Source organism: Rhinolophus sinicus, chromosome 6 (genome assembly GCF_057876585.1).
Source record: "Rhinolophus sinicus isolate RSI-liver-muscle chromosome 6, RSI-T2T, whole genome shotgun sequence".
Taxonomy (NCBI): Eukaryota; Metazoa; Chordata; class Mammalia; order Chiroptera; family Rhinolophidae; genus Rhinolophus; species Rhinolophus sinicus.
The window spans coordinates 1,928,594-1,952,444 of record NC_142506.1 but is presented as its reverse complement, the minus strand read 5'-3'; the positions used below and the strand labels follow the sequence as shown (position 1 = coordinate 1,952,444).

Here is a 23,851-nt window from a genome sequence, read left to right as displayed (position 1 = left end):
CCTGTGATGGTAACCAGCACAACCAGTGTGCTGGGCGGGTGGGTGTCATTCCCAGCTGGCTCAGCCTGAGCCACGTGTGGTGGGCAGAGTTGAGATGCCCCCTCACCTCTGGCAGATGTGCTGCCCTGGAGGGGCTGGGGCTGATGCTGGCCTGTGCTGGGGGTTCAGGCATGGGCCCCCTGGGCTGTGAGCTGGGGGGCTTCTGGGGAAACACCAAGCCCATACTTAGTCCTCTCCCACCCGGAGACCCTGGCCACACAGCGTGCTCTGTCCACCCCCAAGGGACCCACCCAGGCTCCAGAGGGCAGAGGGAGGGGCTGTGGGGAAGTGACACAGACACACCCACATGGTCACCTGGCAGGGAAAGGTTTATTAAGATTCAACCGCAGAGTAACAACAGAGGGAAACAGACGCAGGAGGCCTGGTCCACGTCCAGGCTGGCCCATGCACGGAGGGGGCGATGACAGTGTCACACAGACAGCCGTGTGCACAACAGTGTTGCAGCAGCAGCGTGTCACAAGACCGACGTCTCCCTGAGAGGGAACAACACCCAGGGCTCTGCGTCGACACACACACACACACACCAGGCCACCTGACCCACCTAATAAAAAATCAAGTAACGTGTGAGATTCCTCTTCTTTATAACCCCTTTTCCTCGTAAAATGTCATGTGTTTAACACACACTGGTATCGTTGCTAAAATCAGCAAGAGCTAGGAGACTGCTCCAACTTAATAAGTTGATAAAAAGTTGTCCTGCGGCCAGTTCACAAAGGAACTAAATAGTTTTGTTCCGAGACGCCCGGGGAGTTTCTCTGGTAACAAGAGGCATTTCCAACAAACAGTCCCTCTGCCACCAAGTGTCTCGGTCTGCAGCACGTGGAGGTGTGGCCCTGGGTCCCGGAGATCCTGAGGTGGGGTCCGGCCGGGGCGGCGGTGGCTGGCTTCCCACAGGAGGTAATGACAACAGCTAGCTTTCAGCTGGGTCCCAGACATGCCACCTGTCCCAGGGCCCTGCTGATCTGACCCACAGCCAGAGGCCCCCAAGGGGCGCTCAGGACGAGGTCCTCACAGCCGCCCCAGGCCCAGGAGCAGCAGGAAGATGGAGGGCATGTCTGTAAAGCAGACGCATGCAGAGGGAACACGAGAAAGACAGGCAGTGACCTTCCCAGGACCCACAGCAGCTGCACTTGCACTCCCGGTTCTGGTGGCCATGGGGGGGACAGGAGCCAAACAGCATGGGAAAAGCCACGTTCCGGTGTATCTTCCGAAGTTGGGTCGTGGCTCGTGTGAATTTGGTGTTTTACCAACCTGGTCTGGGGCAGGTGTCCCCGTCACACTGCTGCATGAACCGTCAGCCACAGAGGAACAGCTGGCACTTTCTCTATTCCCCACACGCCACAAACATCCCAGGCTGCAGAGGCCTGTGGCCCGCCCCCCTCACCCCCCAGCTGGAGAGAAATACGCTGCCCTTTACCACGCCCTACTCTACTGACGACTCCCGCCTCCTGCAGCCCCTCAGAGGCTCCACCTTGGGGGCCTGAGAGGCCAGACCTCCTCCTTCACACACGGGTGCCTTTAAGAAACACCCGAGGACTGTGGACCCTTGACCTTTGCAGGGGCCCCGAGAGGCAGTGGACAGTAAAAGGGTGGGTGCAGAGGCTGGCTGGCTTAACCCCACCGGCCTCTGGTGCCCCTTCCCACCGTGCAGGCTCCCACGTGGCCCAGACTTCTGCCTCAGGTTTGGGGCGTCTCTTTAAGAGAGTTTTTACTTAGTTGACTTTTAGATGGAAAAGGATGTAAATCAGACCACCGTCCCCAGTGTCGGTAACAAGCCTGTTTATACTCCACAGCCACCAACCAAACCCCTGCCAGACACGCTCCAGAGTCCTGCTCTGGCACCAGCCCACTGACCTGGGGCCTCCAGGCTGTCCCAGCACCAGCCGCCCAGCCAGCCAACTCAATGCTCGCTCACAGGGCCTGACCCGACCAGTCCCTTCAGCCAGGGCACCAGATGGAGAGCCTTTCAAGTGACCAGGCCACAGAGGAGCTGCGTCCCCCCACATCCATCTGAGGTACAGCGTTAGAAACACACACACCCACGCCAGCCTGCAATCACACCGCACATACAGCCAGCCCTTCCTCTCTGCTTTCCTTAAGACACAAGGTGACAACACTCTGAGTTTCAAGTTAGTGCAATCTTGAAATGATCTGCCTTGCGGACAAAGGATTCTGCTCCTGTCCTCCCCTGCTCACAGCTGGAGCGAGGGGCCGGGGGGCAGCGCCACCTACCCCTCAACGCCCCCCAGGCATCTCTGTCCCCTGGGTCTGCACGCTGGGCAGACCCACACAGTAAGACAGACTTTGGTCACAAACACCCATAGGCTCCCAACTCTTTACCGATCTACCCAAATGCACCCACTCACGCGTGAGCCACCCGAGGAGTGTGCGCTGCCCGTGAGTGGCACATGAGCACATTGCTTTTCAGTGTTGTTATTCCTCGAACAGTGATTTCAACAAATTGTCCTTTGATGTCGTTAGTTCAGGTCATGGTCAAGGTTAAGGCTGGGATCTCAAGGCTTGACACCCTTTTTGGGTGGTCGTCCCGCCACAAGCACCTCTTGCTCCTGAGCCCCTGCACGGTGGCTGTGGGTGCGTCATCCAGCCTGTGCGGGCTGTGGAGCCCACGGGGGCAGGGGGAGCGCATGCGTCTGATTCATTTCGGATCTTGATTTGGGTCCCTTTCACCCGACCCGTGTCCTCCACGCTCTGCCTCCGTTTTCTCTGTCAGGAGAAACCAGCTACCAGGCTGTGCAGCCTGGACGATGGGAGTGGTCCTGAGAACCAATGCAGAGCAGCCCTGCGATCTTAAAGCTGCTGAGGGGCTCCAAGTGCACCTAAGTGACCCACCTGGAGCCTGCTGCGGTGAGAGGAGAGGCGGTCGCCCGGGGCCAGCTCAGTGGGGTCGCGGGAATGCCGCAAGCGCTCTCAGTAGTCGGAGGGCCACTTCCTGTCCACGCACAAGTCACAGGGCCGTTCGCAAGGTTAACACACGGAAAACGCTCGTGTCTTGCAGTCGGTTCTCTGTGATCCTGGCCTTCCGAGGGAGGACGCCTGGCCTCCGAGTGCGTCCGATGGGGACAGGCACCCAAAACACAAGCCACCGAGTGCCACTGGCGGCCGAGACGCAGCAAAACAGAGGCCAGTTGAGTACATTAAACACAGTCATTCCTTTAAGTACACAGAAAATTCAAGTAATTTATTTCAAAACTGTTTAGTTTCATCTTGAAATATATATATTTGCTCTAGAATGACCATATTGCAGCATGACTCTCATGCATTTTAAAGTCCTTTATTTTAAAAATAAAGAGAATGTCACCTTGAGGCAGCAAAGTATTGCGACTGTCACTTTATCCAGTGACATGGAGAGGCCTCCCTCTCTCCTGAGATGGACCGTTCCAAAAAAGCACGCCGAAACTGCTCGTTGCAGGGAGAGTGGTCTGAAAACCACGTGCGAATTGCTGCAGCCTGTGACCCTGTTCTTCCCCACGTCCAAGACCGCGCCTCTGAGAGAAGCAAAAACTGCGCCGAGGGGTCCAGCACAGGGCCCTTCCTCCTGCCCCAGACACTTCCTTCCTTCATTGTGCAGCGTTCCCATCCCAGCGCCCAGCGGGGAGCAGGCCATGAGGTCCCCAGAGGTCAGCAGTGTCCAGTATGTCACATGTGCCGGGGCCGCTGTCCCACACATGCGGTGGCCCCACCTGCAGCTCAGCCCTTGTGATTTCCCCAGCAGATGTTGAAAGACACATCAAAGTGCAATGAAAGACTCCACGACCTCGCCCAGGAGCCTCGGACAAAGGTGCTGGGGCCAGGCAGACACGCACACGCCACGCTGGCAGGGAGGGAATCTACTAGTTCAAACTGTGCCCTGGCGGGGGCCCGGGCAGCCCCTGCAAATCACCCTTTTCTGCCCCAAGAAGCTCCCCTGGACCCCTCCCATCTTTGGTGTGCAGTCGCCACCACTGCCCACAGCCCAGGAATGGGCACCACTGGTGAAACTCGGAGAAGAGGAAATGCTGTTCTAAAAAAAAAAAGAAGAAAAATCCAGTTTGGAAAATAAAATGTTTTCTTCTAAAAGAATCATAAAGAAAAATACTCTCCAGCAGCTGCAGCACCAACAGAACGTGGCAAGATCTGTCAGAATGTCGAAATAAATACCTGTTGGCGTCCACAGAGAAACAATTTGGTAAAAATGTTTTAGTCATTGACTACACGACTGTCATCTGAAGTATTCAGATAAGATGCAGCAAAGAACATCGGATAGTTTTTGATTTCAATTATAACTTCAGAAATGCAAACTCTTATTTTTTTCTAAATTACTTATGGTCTATATTGTAAATCTGGTTTACAATTTAAAAACATGCAGAATAATATACCTGCAGACTAAAAGATAAAGTTGAAATTAAAAGATCCTTTTCAATTAAAAAAAAAGATTTCAAATGATTCTTTTAATTGTGGAAAATAATTAGTGTGGTATTTTTGCCTAGTGGCTCAAACCTACCCTACAACTATTGAGTCCCCCGTCCGTGCGGCGAAGGACCTCGGGTTTGCGTTGCCGCCGGAGCAGCAGCAGCCAGCGGTCGGTCCGTCCGTCCGTCCAGCCCGCGCCGCCCCGCCAGCGACCCCGCCCCGCCGGAATGTGCGCACAGCAGCGGCTCACACCATGGACTCGGTCTCCACGGCGCCCTTCGGGCCGCCCTTCCGGGAGAGCCTCAGGACCGTGGGCTTCTCAGGGCCGCCTTCGCCCAAGGGCTGGGAAGACAGGCCTTTCTGCTCTTCCTTGGGCTCTTCTGACACCTCCGGGTAGATCACCAGGAATGTGGCCGTCAGGAAGCCCAGGAAGGAGCCCACGGAGGCCACCATGGGGATGACGCGGACACTCCCCACGGCGTCGACCACGCCCCCGAGGGCGGACGCCACCAGGATCTGGGAGATGTAGACCTGGCAGGACAGGATGGCACAGTCTATGCCGAAGCCACGCTTGGAGCTCCCGGGGCTGTGATGTATGTACTGCAAGAGAAAGGGGCGCGGATGAGGGCCATGGGGGCTCAGCCAGCGGCGCCCATGCCCATGGCTTGCGCGTCAGCTCAGATGTCTGCAAAGGAAACTCGCCTTCCTCTCACCTGAGGGGCGACCGCTCAGCCCGTCTTCCCACCCCTCCCACTTGTAGTCGACATTGTACTGGACATTCTGGCCATGGAAGTAAGACGAGGAGATAAATAACATGCATTAGGGGTTAGAAAGGATGAAATAAAACTCGTTACACACAGACGACGTGCGGATTCTGTAAAGTTCAAAAGAACCTTGACAGACCCTATGAATCTGTAATATAGCACAGCTATGGACAGAGGGGCTCAATACTGTAAGTTTTAACTTTCCCCAAATCCATCTATATAATAACATGTTTCCAACAAAAGCCCAGGACCTGATTCTAACATTTAGGTGAAAAGTAAGTGGCCAAGCCCAGCCTAGATAATCTCAAAGCATCCAGTGGAAGAACTTACACGACCAGGGTTCAGGTCTTATTACAAAGACGCTCAGGACAGTGTGACATCTGCCTAAGGGCAGACAGCCCAATGCAGAGAAGACACCGGCAACACCCCCACGGGACTGCCGGGCTGTGACCAAGATGGCACTCCCGCTGAGTAGCGCCCGGTCAGGTGGCCGTCAAGGGGTGGGAAAGCCACAGTCTCGTCCCTTTGCCTCACACACGCATGGGACACGCATCCCAGGCCAGTGTACGTGTACAGGACGGGGAGGGGCATGGAAGAGCCCCCAGGCCACCAACACAGGATGGGTGGGTAAGCCGGCCGCACGCTGGACTACAGCCAGGAACGAGGAGCTGGGGCAAGCCCGGCAGGAATCACAGACATGCGGGAAGAAGGAGAGACCGCTGCGTTCAAACACCAGCACGACTGGCCCACGGCGTCGGGCTGGGACAATGACCGTCTGCACTGGGTCACACGTCTGTCTCCCCTCCTGGACATACACTAAGCTGCTCACCTACCATTTGTGCACTTTTCTGCAGTCACATTGTACTTCACCTAAAAGGTTTATTTAAAAATAGTGCTATTTAGATTTTCATTAGTTTGATATTTGGTAGGCACCCAATCAGTGAATTTATTTTGCTTTAGTAACTGTAAGAGACTAGAAGATTAAGCATAGCTTAGGTTTAGGAAGAGCAAGATATGAGCTTCCTGTGTCTTCTCCTTTCCCTGTGAAGGGGCGGTGTGTTCAGTCTGAACCACCGTCTGTCTATACCATCTGCACGTCTGCACCTGCACTGGGGCTGCTGGGCACCGGAAAGGCGTCCCCTGAACTGAGAGGACTTGAATTTCACGGGCGTGGTGCGGATGCAAAATTCCTCAATGCTTCGCACCGAGTGTATATTGAAATAATGCCTGGCACGTACTGGGTTAAATAAAATTACAATTGATTTTACCTGTCTTTTCACTTGCTAATGTGGCTACGGGAGGTGTAACCTACCTACCTACCGTGTTTCCCCGAGAATAAGGCCTCGCCGGACCATCAACTCTAATGTGTCTTTTGGAGCAAAAATTAATATAAGATCTAGTTTTATTTTACTATAAGACTGTACTATAACAGACCATAATACCAGATCTTATATTAATTTTGCTCCAAAAGACACAGTAGAGCTGATTGTCTGGCGAGGCCTCACTTTCGGGGACGCGCGGTAGGCGGCTTCCACTCTAGTCAATGGAGCAGCGCTGCGCCACAGCTTCCCCTCCATCCTCAGTGGCCTGTGCGCGAGGGGACCTGCGGACACGCAGCCCCCCGTTCCCCCAATAGCAACCCCGGGGAACACACCTGAAGCTTCCAGGCAGGTGCCAGGTGGGCCAGGGGTGCCAGCAGCCAGGTGGCTGAAGGAACAGACCCTGTGCTTTAGACACTGACCCCGGCGAAAGCAGCTCTGCTGGCCCCTTCAGCGGCCGTTTCAGAACCAAAGACCTGGGGGGACCACTTGTGCCCCGAACGTCCCCCTCGAGCAAGGCGCAGAGCTCTGCCTAGAAACGAGTGGAGAAGCAGCCCAGCCTCGCAGCCAGACCAGCTGACACGCGCCTTACCTCCTTGATGTCGTGGTACTGCCCGAGCAGTGCGTAGGGACAGTAGGAGATGCTCATGGACACCACGCCCATGGTGCTGATCATCACCATGGCGATGTACACGTTGGCAAACATGGCCATCACGGCCGTGCCAATGGAGAAGCCCAGCGTCCCCAGCACGTAGATGACCCTGATGCTCAGGTCGTAGTTGTCCAAGTACTTCTGCAACAGGGCTGCGGAGAGAGCGCGCCACAGCACGGTGAGCGGCGGGCGTGCTGGCTGCCCGCCAGGGGCTCCCCCGCCGGCTCCGTCACGCAGCCTGGCGCAGGAACGGCCAGCATCCCTCCTGGGTGCCCGCCCTCTCACCACCCCGCTGCCCAGGCTGCACACTCGCCTCTGAACGTGCCTGGAGCTCCCTGTGCCCACTTGAGGCCCAGCAGCTCCAGCCCCTCAGAAAGAAGCCGGCCCTCTGGGTCCCAGACCCAGCAATTTGCTGCCGCTCCCCGGGGCCTCCAGCCTGGCCAGCTCCTCCCCAGCTCGCCAGCCCCACACCCAGTCCGGCTGTGGGAACTCGAGTTGCTGCTGGTTTCCTCATGGGTACCCCTCTGGGTCTGGAGAGACAGACCCCTGCTCACCCTTCCTGACCTAGCAGCTTAAATGTCACCTCCTCCAGGAAGGGTCACTGACGCTGTCCTGAGAACTCCTGTCAAAGCACTGACAGCCTTGTGATGGTCACCCTGGCTTTCAGCTGCTTTGTGCCACTTTATCTCAGCCATCCTCAAATCCAGGTCAGGCTGCCAGGCAGCCAGCCACTTCCCCCAGGTTCCGGCAGAGAATGGGCAGGGTGGCCCCTGACTACGATTGTGTACCATTTCCAGAAAGGGTGCCTGGGTGGATTGACGCCTGTCACCCGACGCCCCCGTCTCCGGGGAAAGGCCCCTTCTCCACAGCAGCCACCCTGACTGCTGGCAGGCCCCAAGCACACCGTGGGCCCTCTTGCAGGATGGGGATAGGATACCCTGGGTCCTGGCCCCACACTAGCTCTCCCTGTCCTCCTGGCTAAGGCGCCCAGGTCCCCGCCCAGATGGGCACAGGGGTACCGCGCCTGCAGTCTTGCCATCACCTGAGCCCATGCCTGGCCAGGACTCCTGTCTGAGGCCTCCCCAGGGGCCAGCGCACACAGGACTCAGGGCACCCAGGTCCTGGTGTCCGGCTGCAGTGGCTTTTCCCCAAGATCAAGACACACGAGTTTCCGTGTCTCTTTTCCCGAGGGACAGTGGGACTGTTCAGTCAGAGGCAGGACTCCCTCCTGTGGGGAGGCTGCCTCGGCCACAGCTGCAGTCTGCCAGCACTTTCGGGGTGACTCGGGGATCGCGTACCTGAGCAAATGGCACCGGTAGCCGCGTAAATGACCAGGCCCCAGCAGCCCATCTTCACACCGTCGTTGTACGCCTGCCAGGTGGATGAGTTGGAGGGAGCCTGTTGCAGAAATGAGACGGGTTCAGGAGACAGGGATCAGGGGACAGGGACCTCTTGCCATGTCCTCCAGGCACAGGAAGTTATTTTGCGTCTCAATTGCTGTTTGTTTTCAAAAAGGTGGTGAAACATTGCACTGAGAGGAGAATCAGCCACCAGCCAGGCCAGCATCTGAGATGTTTGCACCCCAGCCTCCCTTCTCCCTGGATCCGGCCTGAGCTGCCTGGCAGCTCCCACCTCTGCCCTCTGAGAGCCCAGCAGCTACGTGGCACGGAGGGGAAGGCGAGAGCCTGTGCTGAGGCCACCCCGGCCCCAGCCAAGGTGACCCAGTCGCAGTTGTGAGCCAGCTTACGCCGCGGGGACAGAAGCAGCTCCCGGCTGAGCCTGGCCACAAGTAATAACAGATCACTACTTAAGCACTGAGTTTGGGGCCGTCTGGTACACGGCGGCGGAGCCAAAGCTATAGGTCAGTTCAGGTTTCTGAAGCGCTCCTGCCCTGTGACAGCCCTGGCATCTGACTGCTGGCCGTGGACCTGGGTGTGACTCACCTCCCAGGCTTGCACGATGCCCTGACCATGTAACGGGCGCACACAGGCCAGCCGCCTGCCAGGGGCCGCCCACGTGCATCACGTGATGCTGGGGCTCCATGAGGCGGCCTTGGGAACGGCCTGGGCGTCGAGGCCGCGTCGAGCTCGTGTGTGGGCCGTCACCACTGCCCAGCTCTCCCCGGCCCCTCTCGTTCCACCCCCATGACCGGCTGTTGAGTGCCACCCCTGCCGGTGCCACAAGTGGGGGCCGCAGCGCTCACCTTGGGGTCCCCTTCAAAGATGACCTGGCCCATGAAGTCGGTGTAGAAGACGGCCTCGGCGATGACGGAGAACCAGGTGAGCAGGTGGCACACGCACAGCCGCATCAGCTCCCGGGGCATCTTGAGCATGGACAGCCACAGCAGCCGCACGGTGGTCTCGCCCTCGCCCTCCTCGCTCTCCGTGTCTCCGCTGGAGTTGGTGGCCCCGCTCTGGTTGCGGTGCCGGGCGCGCTGCCGCTGCCGCGCCTGCAGGTCGTACAGGTCGCTCATGCTGCGCGACGGCTTGATGAGCACCACGGCGTTGGCGCGCCGGCAGCGGTAGCGGTGCGAGCCGACCTTGCCGTAGTAGGAGAAGGTGCTGGACGCCTGCCGGCGGAACACATGCCGGCGCCGACGCAGGGCCCCGGGTGCAGCCAGGGGCCTGCCGTCCACCCTGGGGCAGCCGCTGGGGCTGGCTCTCGGCGGGGAGCCACTGCCGTTGGGGACTTTGGCTTCGTTCAAGTGATTATCGAGCAGCGTGGCGTCCTCTTTGGTGGTTTCCCTGAGCAGTGAGGACAGGCTGGGCCGTGGGGCCTGGGCGAGGTCCTGGCTGGTGCTGTGGGGGGTGCCGGGGTGGGAGGCGTCGTGGAAGATGGAGGGCTCGATGTCGTGCAGGAAGAGCAGCTCGGGCTCCAGGCCCAGCGCGGAGTCCGGCACGTGCAGCACCGAGTCGCTCTTGCTGCGCACCAGCCCCACCCCCAGGAAATCCAGGGCCAGCTCGTGCTCCGACTGCACCTCGTCGGGAAACAGGGAGCCGCCGCCGGCCAGGGCGGCGGGGGGCGGGGGGGCCTCGGCGCTGCGCTCCTGCTGCGGGCTGTACTGCTCCTCGTCGATGCTCAGCAGGTGCAGGGTCACCGACACCGTGAACACGATGGCCGCGAAGAAGAAGAGCACCTGGTTCTGGGTCCGGAACCAGGTGCCCAAGAAGGTCTGCGTCCAGTCCAGGCCGCCCAGCACGTAGCCGATGGCCCCGCCGAGGCCTGTGGGCGGCGGGGGGGGAGGGGACAGACGCGGCCAGTGAGCGACTCCAGAGGCAGGGGGACAGGACAGGCCTGGAAGGGCTTTCGGCCTCCGTCGGGGGCCAGGCCCTCCACCCCGTTACATGAGTCAGGACACTCATTTTTGGAAGGGAGACCAAGAAAACGGTAGGAAAGGCCCAATGAGAAACTCCAGCTGACCCTGGGTTTGGAATTCTGACCTAACAGATTCCTGCTTTGTAAGAAATGTTGGAGCAGACGACTGCCAGACTAGGAGACAGGGGGCCCCACGTGACGCCCCCAGCACTAACCGACCAAGGCTCGGGAAGGGGGCACTCCCCTCAGATGCGAGAGCTGCCCGCCTACAGGGAGTGGGCAGCACAGAGGCCAGCTGGCCAGCCCGGCACCCACAGCCCTGCCCACAGTCACTGGGCCCCAGCTGCGGGCACCTGAGGTGGAGTGGCAGGCAGGGCGTGGAGGCCCAGCCTGACCTGAGGCACTGGCCCTGAGCGCAGCCTCGCCAGCCCTGTCGGGGGTGGGGGGCACTCTCACCGGCAGAGAAGGCGTGGATATTAAGGGCCATGTCCTGCTCCTCACTGTCCACGACGTCCAGCAGGTAGGCTCGGATGGGCCCCTCCGTGGCGTCAGCACTGAAATCCAGGACCACCACCCCCAGCACGGTGAGGACGATGCCAATGGGCTGCCGGTTGGGGACATCGCCCAGGGATAGACCTGGTGGGGCACACGGACCGTCAGACCTCCGCTCCCACGTGCACACGGGCGCCCGCAGCCAGGAGGGGTGTTGCCCGCAGGAGTGTTTTCCTCCCCATTCATATTAGCTGTTCAGTGAACCTCAAAGAGCTAACTTACGTTTTCACTTTGTAACTGAAAAGGGGGAAAAGGGTCCTTCCTACACAACCTTCACTGGGGAGCCTGTGTTGGGAGCCCTAAGGGAGCATCAGTGAGAAAGGAGGACGTGTGACACACCCATGTCAGCTCCCCGGGCAGGTCCTCGCAAGGAAGTGAGTGTGTGCACCTGCTCGGCTCAGGGCCTCCAGGGACGTCTGTTGGTCAGTGTTCACTGAATGCACAGGGACAGGAGAGCGGCACCCTGGCCTTCTCATCAGGGGACATCAGGCCGGGGCATGGGGGCCTCCCCGCAGGAGGGGCGAAGTTCAGGGAGGTCGTGGTGTGGTGACAGCACCTTCCTGCCCCCAGCACGTCCCCACAAAGCCTCTGTTCCCACGCCCTGCGAAGTTGCCGGAAGGTTTTCTGGGGCCTCTCCCTGAGCCTGCTGGCAGTGCCGGCATTGGAATGGAGGCAGACCTGGGGCAAGCTCACGTGTGTCAGAACACAGACTGAGCCTCCTCTTAAAAGTGCTGCCAGAAAACAAGGTTTTGTTCTCAGCATTTTTAATGAGTGCCCTCAGGGCAAAAACTATTTTCCCATAGTTGCTCTAATTAAAAACAAAACAAAACAAAAAGGACCAACCGTGAATACATGAAACAAAAAAACAAGTATCAAACTAGGTCTGGACATTTTCAATACCAAGTCTAAGGAGAGAGAAAAAAAAAAGGAAAAGATAATTTCTGAAATAATGCTGGAAACAGGACGTGGTGTCAGATACGCATGAAAAACAAATGGGTCACAACAGGAAGCGCTTCCCTGTGAGCAGGTTCCTAAGGCTTTCCCACGTGGGGCCCGGCTCCAGCGCTGCCAAGTGTGCCCACTGCCAGGCCGCCTCCCGGGCGGCCAAGGGCTCGGCTCGGCTGCCCTGCTCCGGGACCAAGGGGCTGGGCTGGCCCGGGAGGCTCCCTGTCCCACGGCCAGCCACTCTCAATTATTTAACACCGAACATATTTTATTGAGTGAAAGGCTATCCCCAGTCAGGACTCGGCCACTGCTGCAGGGTACCCAGCGTGGCAGAGGAACACTCACCAATGGCAGAGCCGTTCAGGAAAAGGGCCACACCGCAGAGCACGCCCACGCAGAGGGCCAGGATGAAAGGCCGCCGCCGGCCCCAGCTCAGGGTGCAGCGGTCGCTGGCCGAGCCGATGAGGGGCGTGAAGATGAGGCCGAGGACAGGGCTCAGGAACCAGGTGAGGCTGTAGTACTGCTCGGGAAGGCCTGCAACAGACACGCGGCCGTCAGACACGTGGGCGTGCAGAGCCAAGGCCGACTCTGCTGCCGTCTGCTCCAGAAGCATGGGGACAGGGAGCCGCTGGGCGCACCCCCCTCCCCCCACCCTCCCTACACCCCGCCGCCAGAGGCTCGTCAGGGTAGCAGCTCTCCTCTGCGAGACCGGGATATGTGAAGTCAACCAAAGCCCCTGTGCCCATTTTACAGATGGGGAATCTGAGGCTCAGAGTGGTTAGGCCATCTGCCCTGCATCACACAGCGACAAACTGGGAGCCCTGGGACTTAAACCCAGGCTGCCTGATTCCAAAGTCTACGCACCACCAAGCCCCCATGCTGGCGCCTATCACAAACCCAGTGCCGAAACCGGGGACCAGAGAAACGAGTCTCACACATTTGCCTGAAGGAACAAGCCTCACACAACAGTACAGCTGAATCTCACACACGCTGGGCGCAGAAGAACACACACCGCAGGTTCCGTTTCTATGACGAGCAAAGCGGCGAAAGGGGTCTCTGTTGGCAGAAGCCAGGGGCCTTTGGGCTGCTCTGCTCTGTTCCTGACCTGGGTGGGGGTCACTGGTGACAACCCAGCCTGCTGAACACGTCGATCCTGAACCTCCCCGCGTGTTCTACTTCAGTGAAAAGTTGACTTGAAAAATAGAAGGTGCGTTGGCATGCTGGCGATTCATTTGGCTGACATTTTATACCGCCAAAGGCACTGAGAAACAGAAGATTATGCTGAACTACTAAGAAAAATAAACTTGTGTCGGCGGAGGAACTCAGTGCAGAGGAGGAGGGAAGCACCTTTCAAAGGCACTAACGTGCCCACTAGGGTATCTGTGTGCTCAGGCCAGATGCACCGGGGCACAGAGCTTTAGGACGTGGGTTCTGTTCTATTTCAAGCCAGTAGAATGGACGACGGCTGCTGCAGGAAATGAGAAGCTTGCTGAGTACTGACGAGCTATGGTTTATCCGCCAGCCAGGTTCCTCACCTCCCATCATCAGTTAGACACAGGGGACAGCGACATCTGCACTGGTTACACCAACACTGCCCACACTCCAAGACACGCTGCCAAGCACCACATTTTCAGAAATGACTCCTTAACAAAACGATTTCATGTGTGCGGCGCAGTCAGAATTTCAGGAGGGATGGAAAGCGTTCTTACCCCAATATCCGTGGACTCTTACCTTTGTTGGGCTTTTTAAACATGTCACAACTTCACTAATAAACAATAAGCAGGCAGGTGACGGGGGCTCCTTGCAGAGTTGCAATGTGTGCAAACAGACACACACACACACACACACACACACACACACACACGCAGTGCCTCCCTGCCACACCTGTCTTCTCTTCTGGGATCCCGGCTTTTCCACTTCAGGCACACAGAATGCTCTGCGTTTCCCCACACAGCCCCTGATGATACCCCAAAGGAGTCACCCACCCAACCTGGGCACACTGCTGCTGCATTTCTGCACCTTCTGAACCACCTGGAAACTCTGCATCCCTGAGGGAGGGACGGGTTTATTCATCACCTGGTATGGGACCCACAGATTGCCAAACCTCAGCTATCCCATCTCGGCTGGAGAGGCCAGGACTTGACCTAACTGGCCTCAGTCCCGTCCTTGGCTGTGACGGGCCCACCTCGTCTCGGAAGCTCCCTTGTCCCCTAGGCCTGCAGTCTGTCCCGTGTTACCAAAGCTTCCAAGACACCAGGACCCCAACAAACCTACCCTCTCCAGTGAGATGAAAAGTCCCCATAGAACCGAGGGAGCAGACACCTCCACACACACGCACACACCTCCTGGCAGCATGTCACTTTGGCTCCTGCTTCCAGCTACGCTCTCACCACGCAGCCAAGTGCAGGGGGCTTAGCACACACCACACCTCTGACCTGTGGCACTTGCCCTGGGGCTGTGGTAGCCAGACCCAGACCTGGTCCCCGACTTTGTGGGGCTTCCAGTCCTGGGGAGAATTGGCACGAGCAAACCCACAGAGGCAACACGTGTCACGTGGCTAACGATGCAGGAAGACACATGACCCATCTCATGTGGTAAGTGATGGACAGCGGGCGAGTCCAGGTGGGGAGGCTGGTGGACGGGACGGCTCCCGATGTCCTGAGCTCACCAGGCCACCCCACTTTCCAGCTCAATGGCCCATTGCCAGTGACCATCCTGTGACAGCACTGCATTGACCCTCAGCGGTGCGCACCACCGTTACATTACTGAGGAAACGGAGGCTGAGACAGGCCTGCTCATTCAGATGGTGAGTGACACCCCACGGGCTTGAACCTGGCATCTGTTCCCAGAGCCCACCCTCCTGCCCTGGGCCACGTGCTGACTCTGCTCCCGGGCCCATGGCCAACCCAAGGGCTAGCAGCCGCCGCAGAGCTGGGGCTGAAGACGGGCAACCAGCTGCCCCCTGCAGGGTAGGGGGCACTCAGATAAGAAGGCAGGGTGGGGGGGCAGACGAAGGGCCGGCTGCAGTCAGGATGGTGCAGAGTGCTGGCACACAAGGGCCACGACAGGCACAGCCCACCCTGCCCACTGAGGGCTCCTTACGGACAGATTTACTGCACTCACTGGCGTCAGCTCCAGCCCCACTTCCGCCTTGCTAATAGGCAGAGAGGAAACTGCACGGCCAAAATTGTTCCTTGAAGATGTGGCCTCACCGGGAACGGCATCAATAGTGGCAACGCACTTCCTCCCGGCCACAAGCAGCCATTTACTGCAGTTACGACCAAGCTCTGAGAGGCCGCGGCGTCTGGTCACAAGGGACTGTTTGTCCAAAATCACTGCCTACCTCACCAACATCCCGTACGCATGGAGGAGGCCTGAGGTTCTGCGTCAGAGGGAACAAATGAAGACTGACCACACACGGCCAAGTGCCACCCGCTGTCCCTGGCTGCCTGCCCTATGCCAGCTAATGCCCACTGCCCACCCCCTCCTGACCAAACATGGGACACACCAGGGTCTGGCCAACGCCAAGCCCATGCTCTTCCCCAGGACACAATACAACACGGATGCACATGGACCAGCTGGCTGGCCGTGCAAGGTGACGAGAAGAAAGCCATCTCCACGGAAGGCACCCCTGGGACACATGGCCTCCCACCCCGTACACTGGGACCACAGTCTGAGCAGAAGCCAGGCCCTGCCCTGGAACAGCCCCCTGTGCAGCACACACCCAGGACACAGTGGTGGCAGCGACTGGGCCCACAGGGGCCTTCACATCGCAGCCCACATTTTGGCCAGCTCGGCCCTCACAGCACCTGACAGGCTGATGTGACAATTCCGCTTCGGGAAGTGGCATTTCTATTCCTGGGATCATACACTTCACCCAAAGAGCTGCTGCTGTTTTACAAGGTTGCGACGCCAGGAAACACAGGTAAAAGCCTGGCTCAGCGCACACGCCCCCAACACGCCGGGTTCTGAGGTTCCAGGGCGGCATCAGAGCCATGTCCTGCTTTACGTCCACCCATCACCTCGCCACAGACTGGAAACGCCTGCCGCCCAACAGTGAGCTGTTCCCTCTCCTAAGTCTGCTGAAGGTGGCCTCTCTGAGCAGAAATGTGGGGGTGGGGGGTACGCATGGGGGCCGCAGGGGAGCCTGTGCTCTGTGGACGGTCCCCTGAGCCGCAGAGAAGTCATCTGGCCGGCACTGACAGTGTGAGGGTGTGGCTTCCAGGCACAGGGTTCACAAACATGAATTGCGAAGCTGTCACTTCTTTCTGAACACCGGTATGTAACCAAAATAACAATGGTCACACTATCTAAACCCAAACCTTAGAAACTCATTAGGAAATTGGTCAAGCTGGGTGCTGGTCAGCGGTTCACCCCAAACCCATGTCCCACTCGCCTGGAAAACCCGTTAGCAGACTGGCCTCAGGAGGAAGTAGAGGGGCTGGATGCAGGGGCCCTCAGGTAGCCTGCTTCGGAGGTTCCCCGGGAACCTGGGCAGCCGTCACCAGCTCAGCAATGCTCTAACCCCGAGGGACAGAGGGAGACGGTGCCACCCGCCCAGGGCTCAGTGCCCTCGGCCCACCTGCCTGCTGGGACGCCCTCGCTCCAGCCTGTACTAACTGACGGCAGCCATGCTTGTGCCTTTCCCGCATTCTTGGTGCCCCCTCCGCTCCCCGCACAAACCTCTCTGGTCCTCATCTGCCGTTCACTCCTCCACCTACAGCAGTCTGGCTGCCCCGCAGCAGCCCTGACCTGCCCTCTTGGGCAGAGGTCACCAGTGCTGCCACAAGCACAGCTCATGTGGCATAGCGCCTGGTCTGCAGTGAGACATTGGGCTGCATGAAGACATCGGGGGCCAGTGGTGCCCAAGCCCCCCCACTCTCCTAGGACCACCCAGCCTGGCCCTCCTCCCGCTCAGCATGCACTGTTACCCCCCACCACCACCAGATGCAGGGAAGGACTCCTGCAGAGGGGGCCACAGAGATCAGAAGACCAGAACAGGTCAGGCCGAGAAAGGTGAGCGAGCCAGGAGGAGTGAACAGGACCAACGGTAGGTAGCTTCTAGACTCCTTTTTTTCTCCCCAGTTATTCTGAAAGCAAATTCTAGGCTGCACAGAAACTGCAAGCCCACCAGGAAGGTGTCTGCACTTGAGCTCCGTGGTCACAGCTACGGGACCAGCGGGGGCAACAGCCCCGGCCCCACAAGGGCACCCGGAGCTGGGAACGGCACAGGGACACTGGGTGATGGCTTCCTTTGTTTAAGCACATTGGCAAGAAAAATAACCATTTCCCATCACGTCCCCAAAGCCGCCCAGGAGGCGTGAGCGAGGCCCATCCTGGCGCCCCTGTGACAGTGAGAACAGTCCCCACTCCCGGCATTGCTGCCGCTGGGACACCGAGAACGTGGCATTTCCCAGCCAGGCTCGAAACAAACACAGCACGGTCCGTAGTAAATAATTTTTGTTTTCTTCCAGGCAAAGTCTGAACAACAATGGTGGGACCAGGAAGGCTCCCTGCTCACAGGAAATGCTTAGAGTGTCACCGCTTGTGCAAAGACTGTGAGGTCACGGGTGACGGCGGCCACGCTTGGGCACTTGCGATGGCTTCCATTCACTTCGTCTTTTCTCATAAACTGTACTTCTGGCGGGGGTGGGGTGGGGCAGGGGACGGCAAAGGTTGCTGCAAATGTTTAACAAAAGACCTGCAATGGACATAGGCACTCACGCTCCTTTTCTCAGCAGACAAAACCTCCACAGCAACACGTGCTTATGTGCTTAGCTGCGAATTTCATGGTGACATTCAACTCTGAGAGCTGGCTCTTCGTGGGAAATGCTTCAGAGCCTTGAGTAACCCCTGGTGCATTTTCGCCAATGAACCTCGTGGGGAACCCATCAAGAGGGGGTCCCGTTGAGGAGCAGCCGCCCCTGCCCTCCAGGCAGGCACAGGCCCCAGGTCCAGGACCAGGACAGGCAGCCCCCAGCTCAAGTGTGAGGGCCCCCAGGGGACCCTCCAGCAGGGAGGGTCTGTACAAGGCCAGGCGGGGGCAGACACCTCCTCCAGCTGCAGGGAGGGCCACAGCGCTGCAAGGAACATTCCAGAATCCCAGAGCCACAGGAAATAGGGAGGAGGGATGAAAAGAAAGGGCGGTGAGCTCAGGTGCTTTCCTGGGGCTCCACTTGGAACGGCAATACTTGGCCATTTTAAGTGCGAAGGACCCAGGTGTGTGGGTCAGAACTCTCCAGGGGCCTGGGCGGGCCGAGGAGCAGAGGAATGACACACAGGTGTCCCCACACCCGGCTGTGCTCCCCGGAAACTGGCGTTCATCAGGGATGCAGAGCAGGACACATTCCTGGTCCCCAGAACCTCAGCCTGGTGGAGGCAGGTCCTCTTGATGGCAGGGACACGGCGACGACAGTGCTGAGTGGAAAACCATGTGACACAGATGTCACCCAACAGCTGAGTTCACTCATACGTGTTCTCTGTGAGTGGACCACAGCGAAGGGAGCCCAAAAGGTCCCTTATGGATTACTGTGCTGCTGTAGAATGGCTCATGGCCGGTGGACGCAACGTTTAGAAACGGCGCCGTCAAACCGACTGAAGGCTCATGCAGCAAATCCCAGCCGACTCGGGTGGTCTGTCTTCTGGTAAAACGAGTGCTCTTCAGCCACTGCCAGCCCTGCGCCCCACGCGGGCTCCCCAACAACTTGGTCATGGGGTCCTGGTCCTTTACACAAGGGGGAGCCTCAAAAGGCCAGTGGGGTGCACTTCCCGCTGGCCAGCTGGAAAGCAGCCTCCTGCTCCTGGGGTGCCCAGCTGGGGGTGCCTTTCCTTCCTGGGGTGCCTGCAGCCCCCTCCGGAGCACGGCTGCTCCCCACCCCAACCACTGACACAGCCACCCATCTCACAGCTCTTTGAAATGAAGGCTGCAGGAAGCAAACATCTTAATGATGACGCAGCAGGGTTACTATCTAACATGTATAAGCAATTGCATGGCTCTTGGCTTGAGATTCCAGAAGCTTCCTAAGGAGCAGAAAACATGGGGCCTGTGCAGCTGCTCCTGCCTAAACCCAGTTCAAGGTCGATTTCAAGTCCCTGCTGCCTCTCACAGCTACACAGCTCAGTTACTTCCAGAAGCCAATAGCCACCCACAAGGTGGACGGTTTTCCTGACACCCAGGCCTTGGAGGACAACAGTTCTTCAAATTCACCACATCCAGCACCGACTTCCCGATCTGTCACTCCAGATCTAGATCTGTTTTGGGGTCCCCTAACCCAACACCCAATCATGCTGGCAGGAGCTCAGGAGTCACTTCCCAACCCCCTGCCCACCAAAGCCAAACACTGTCACCTTCTACACACCCCACTGTAGACACAAGTGAGGAACCCCTGCTTCCTCGCCTGCAGCCACTCCCCGCGGCCCGGGGTACAGCAAGGGGCCGACTCGGAGACAGACTCCTGTGGACGTCCACCTGCAATGCTGTGTGGGACCCACACCAAGCACAAGGGACTTCTCGCCTGGATGTCTCTCAGTGGCCAGCAGCTCCCCTGTGGGGGAGGGGAGGGCGGGTAGCGTGTGCCACACTCCGAGTGACCTGCATGACCCATGACCTCAGGAGGCAAAGGGGCAATTCCTACCTCTACTTAAAGTCTGAGCTAGTGTTCTCAGCCTCCACCTTCACTCTGCAGACACACCTTCCTGCTTTCCTGAAGAACACCCCTCACTTCCTCATTTCTAGGCTGAAGGCTGCCTGGAAGAGGCCCCCCTAGGCTCACGTGGAACAGTAAGAGGACAGATGGAAGCCATGTTCTAGCACGGAGCCTTGCTGGGGGTCGGGGACAAACCGTGCGAGGTGGCCAAAGAAGTGCCACGGACACGACCAAACAGGAGCAGTAGACACAGGGCAGGCGTGGCCTCGGCTGGGAAAGGCCCAGAGGTCTCTGCCGGGAGTGGGGTGGGGGTGGGGGCAAGTCCAAGAGCAGAGCGGATTGTGCTGACACCTGGACCGAGCACCAGAGACTCCCCCCAAGGTCACACAATAATGGAGCGTGGTCAGGACAGGCTGCCCCACCCACCTGCACAGCCGGCAGGCAGGGTCCCCGATGCCCCAGGCCCGATGACACAGGAAGGCCACATCCCAGCCCGTGGCACTGGACCAGGTCCAGCTCTGGCCCCCCTCCTGGCAGCCGAGAGCGGTTATCCTGCCTGGTGACCATGGAGCTGGCTCAGTGTGTCTCTCCTCTCAGTGCTGGCCAGCCCTCCCTGAGGACAGAAGCTGTCATTGTCTGTGGTGTCCCGATGCAGGATGCCCACCTCCCACGGAAGGTGAAACTCTCGGGCCTGGAGATGCACCAGAGCCACCGAGGAGGCAAGGGCTGGGTGTGTCCCCGGCCTCACACCCAGGAACCTGCTGAACCCCAACTGACAGGAACAGGAAACCAGCAGTGAGAGCCGCCTCCTGTGCTCACATGCCTCCCCCTTCTCCACTTAGCTGAACCGATTAAGAGGCAGAGGCCTGTGGGCCCGGTTCTAAATCCTGAGTGTCAGTTACAGGGGGCCTGACAAGCACCTCAAACCCTGTGTGCTGTGTCTACATGGCCTGCTTCCGATTTGGCTGTGGCTGTCGTGCTCCGACGTCACCATCTAACAGGATAACCACGAAGAAGAGGAGGATGGATTCACGGTCGCGACTGTGGGGAGGGAGCCAAGGCCCTGCCCTCGTTCCCCTGCAAGGACGGAAGGGCTGCAGCCCTGCCTCTGCCTCGGGTGGCAGAGGACAGGAAGTGCTGCTCGTCAGGCCCCGGGGGGCCCCGGGCCAGAACACTCATCCCACAGGCAGCCAGGCTCACCGTCAGGATTTACAGTGACAGAGAAATGGACACGGGCGGGGCAGGAGTCTACAAGGAATCCAAAGAAAAACAGGCCTTGCTTGGAACTGACGAAACAATGTAACCCCTCCCCAGACTCCATGCTGCCTCCCCCACACTGCCCGCCTGAGCAGAGGCGCCTGAGCAGAGCCGGCCACCCTGGGTGGCTCTGGGACTTTTCGCCTCCATCTCTCCGGCCATGGTCCACCCAACAGACAAGCGTCCGGCGAGTAGCCCTGGGCCTTTCCTCCCGTCCAGCCCTGACCACCTCAAAGGGAAACGCCAAGTTGGAGTTTCCCCCAGTTCCCATTTTGTGATTCGGCTCCATCCAGACTTGTAGATAAAGTATTTCTAACAAAGTCACTTCCATTAGGTTGGGGTTTCTTCAACTTCCTTTCTGTGATGGTCTCAAACCAGTTTACAAGCTGTAAGATACGCCCAGAGCCACGCTTCCTTTAAAAGGCGGGCAAACGGCCTGTCCTGACCCTGAGATGAATCCTATTTACACTTAGATGCACTTGTGTCTGTATAAGACTTAAACAGAGAATGTTTTCACGTCCTGGGGCATGTTCTGTTGTGGACACAATCTACGCTGTTTCCACGGACACAAAGTCTTCTGTCTTCTCTAATCCATGTGTGTACACGGTTCATACTCTGTCACTATAATTCTGAAAATTGTAATGATCTAGTAAGTTTGGAAACTGTAATGATGTGATATAGTGCTTGCTTACTATTAACACACTGTTGATGCTCTACCAGTGGTCTATGTACAATGTTGAAAAAGGGAAGACCATCTCCCGTTTCTCTGTGAGTCACCTCCTTGGAGTAGCACATAGACCTCCCATGATCGGACCCCCGCCTGCCAGGGCCAGATCTCTCACTGCCCTGCTGCACCAGTCACGGCTTCCCTAACACACCACCCCTTCCTCTACGCCACACGCTTCACGCACTGACTCCCACTTACTCTTTGTACCTACTCGGCCCAGCACCACCTGCTCAATGCAGCCTCCCCACTTCCTGCCCCCTTTTCAGTTGAGTAGCCTCTGTCCTTAGCCGCTGACCCCCATGCTTGCCTTCACTAGAGGAGACAACGCCTGGTACTCTACCTGTCCTTCTCCAGACCACAAACCACGACCTTCACCGCAGGCCAGAAGGAGACCCCGCACAGGCACGCCCCGACAGACAGCCGCCCCCCAGGCCTCCGACCTAGAGCCCTTGCTCCCTGGGCCCAGGGCTCCAGCAGTCGCACGCTCGCCCTCATCACACCCACCCTTTGGCCCCGAGTCTGCGTCCCCTTCTGGGCCCTGGCTGCTCCAGCTCAGCTCCAGCGCCTGGCACGGCACCTGGCGCCATGCAGGTAGGGCTCAGGGTTCAATGAAAGAATACAGTCACATAACTCCTTGGGAAAAATGACTACAGTTGACATTTCATTGTTTCTAAAATACAATGATCTGAAACGCAAGGAAATTCAGACTTCCCAAGCCAAACAAAACAGCCCTGCACAGAAGTTTTCCAGTTACTCTGATCGAAACTCAGGAGGCCGTGACCACGTCCTCCCTGAGTCGTGGCTGCCCCTCTGGTGGCCGCTCGCTTCCCACAGTTGGTTTTGACTGTGTTTGGGAGGCACTGCAGGCCCCCAGGCAGGACGACATGTGTCCTGAATTCTCTCCCACTGGACAAGGGCGGGCAGCCTGCCATCTCCCTGCCCGGGCCATGTGTCACTCTTCAGGTTTCCTTAGTCTCTAAGCAGCAGGAAACGCAGTGTTTAGTTGGATATTATGTAGGGCCCAAATATTGTTTTTACATTTTAAAAATTGTGGTAAAATGTACCTAATGGGCCACTGACCGTTGTGAGCACGTTTAAGTGCACAGTTCTGTGAACTAAGCACATTCCCGTCGGGGTGCAGCTGTCACCCTCAGCCACCCACAGAACTCAGTCACCTTCCCAAACGGACACTGCCCCATGGAACACTCAGTCCCCCGCCCCAGCCCCTGGCCCCCACCGTCTACTTTCTGTCCATGGATCTGACTGCTCTGGGGACCTCACACGAGTGGAGTCATGCAGTATTTGTCCTTTGTACCCGCACCGTTTCACTAAGACTGACGCCTTAAGGGCCCCTCCGATTCTGCCCATTTACCTCCCCTCCTTCTCGGCACCTCCAGCCCCGTGGCCCCACCGAGCAGATGGCACTGGGTGCAGCCTCCCCCTCGCTCCAGGTGGCAGCGACGCTGAGCCCAGCGCTCTCTCTACACAGGGAAGGACTGACCGCTGGACAATCGGCCCCTGCATCCCACCTGGGGACAGCCTGTGCACCCCAGCCCTACACCAGGCAGGGGCTCGCTGTGGGGCGTCCACAGCAGGCACAGTACCCAGGGCGCTGTGGGGAGCAGAGGAGACCTGCACCTGCCCTCGGGGGCTGAGACCCACTGCCAAAGAGAAGCCACGGGCTGAGCCCAGTGCTAGGAAGGGAAAACCATCCCCAGAGAGCCTTCTGCTACAATCCTCCAGGCTAGTACAGCGCCAGTTTCCAGCCATCTGAGAAGAAGCCGCTTAGCGCCTAGTGACACGTTCAATTACGAAAAGAATTATTCTAACCAAGTAGGAAATACAGATGAAGAAAGGGTCACTACTCTTCAGTATGCCACAGAATTACCATGTCAGCCCTCAGAGCCCGGGTCCGGGGTGCTGGCGACAGTGTGAGCTGCGTTGGGTGCGCCCATGGCTGGGGAAAGCCCTAGGGGGTGGCGGCCACCTCCCACGGTGAAGGTGAGGCTCAGCAGATGTGAGACAGCGGCCGGTGGGGAGCTCTGCTGTCCCTTTGCTGGGAACTCCATGGCTCACTCCTCACCTTCCCCGATCCCAGACCACGTGTCCTTCCCTCCTGACTCTGGCCAGTGTTTCACCTACCGCGGAGGTTGCAGAGCTCCCCCCATGTTCATCGACACTGTGCTCACCAGACACTGTGGGTGGAG

The 23,851-nt window shown here is 58.3% G+C and overlaps 1 protein-coding gene across 6 annotated transcripts in view; it reads right to left on the bottom strand.

Annotated features, from left to right (window-relative positions):
- Positions 1-350: 350 nt before the first annotated feature.
- SLC45A4 (solute carrier family 45 member 4) overlaps positions 351-23,851 on the bottom strand; it is a 69,230-nt gene continuing 45,729 nt past the window's right edge. For all 6 annotated transcript variants that reach the window (XM_074317023.2, XM_074317026.2, XM_074317025.2 and 3 more), the window contains 6 exons: positions 12,360-12,548; positions 10,974-11,153; positions 9,406-10,424; positions 8,501-8,600; positions 7,143-7,354; positions 351-5,067 (listed from right to left, as the gene is read on the bottom strand). In XM_074317023.2, the coding sequence (XP_074173124.2) occupies positions 4,714-5,067; positions 7,143-7,354; positions 8,501-8,600; positions 9,406-10,424; positions 10,974-11,153; positions 12,360-12,548 (2,054 nt within the window). In that variant the 3' untranslated portion in view covers positions 351-4,713. The remainder of the gene's footprint in view (positions 5,068-7,142; positions 7,355-8,500; positions 8,601-9,405; positions 10,425-10,973; positions 11,154-12,359; positions 12,549-23,851) is intronic.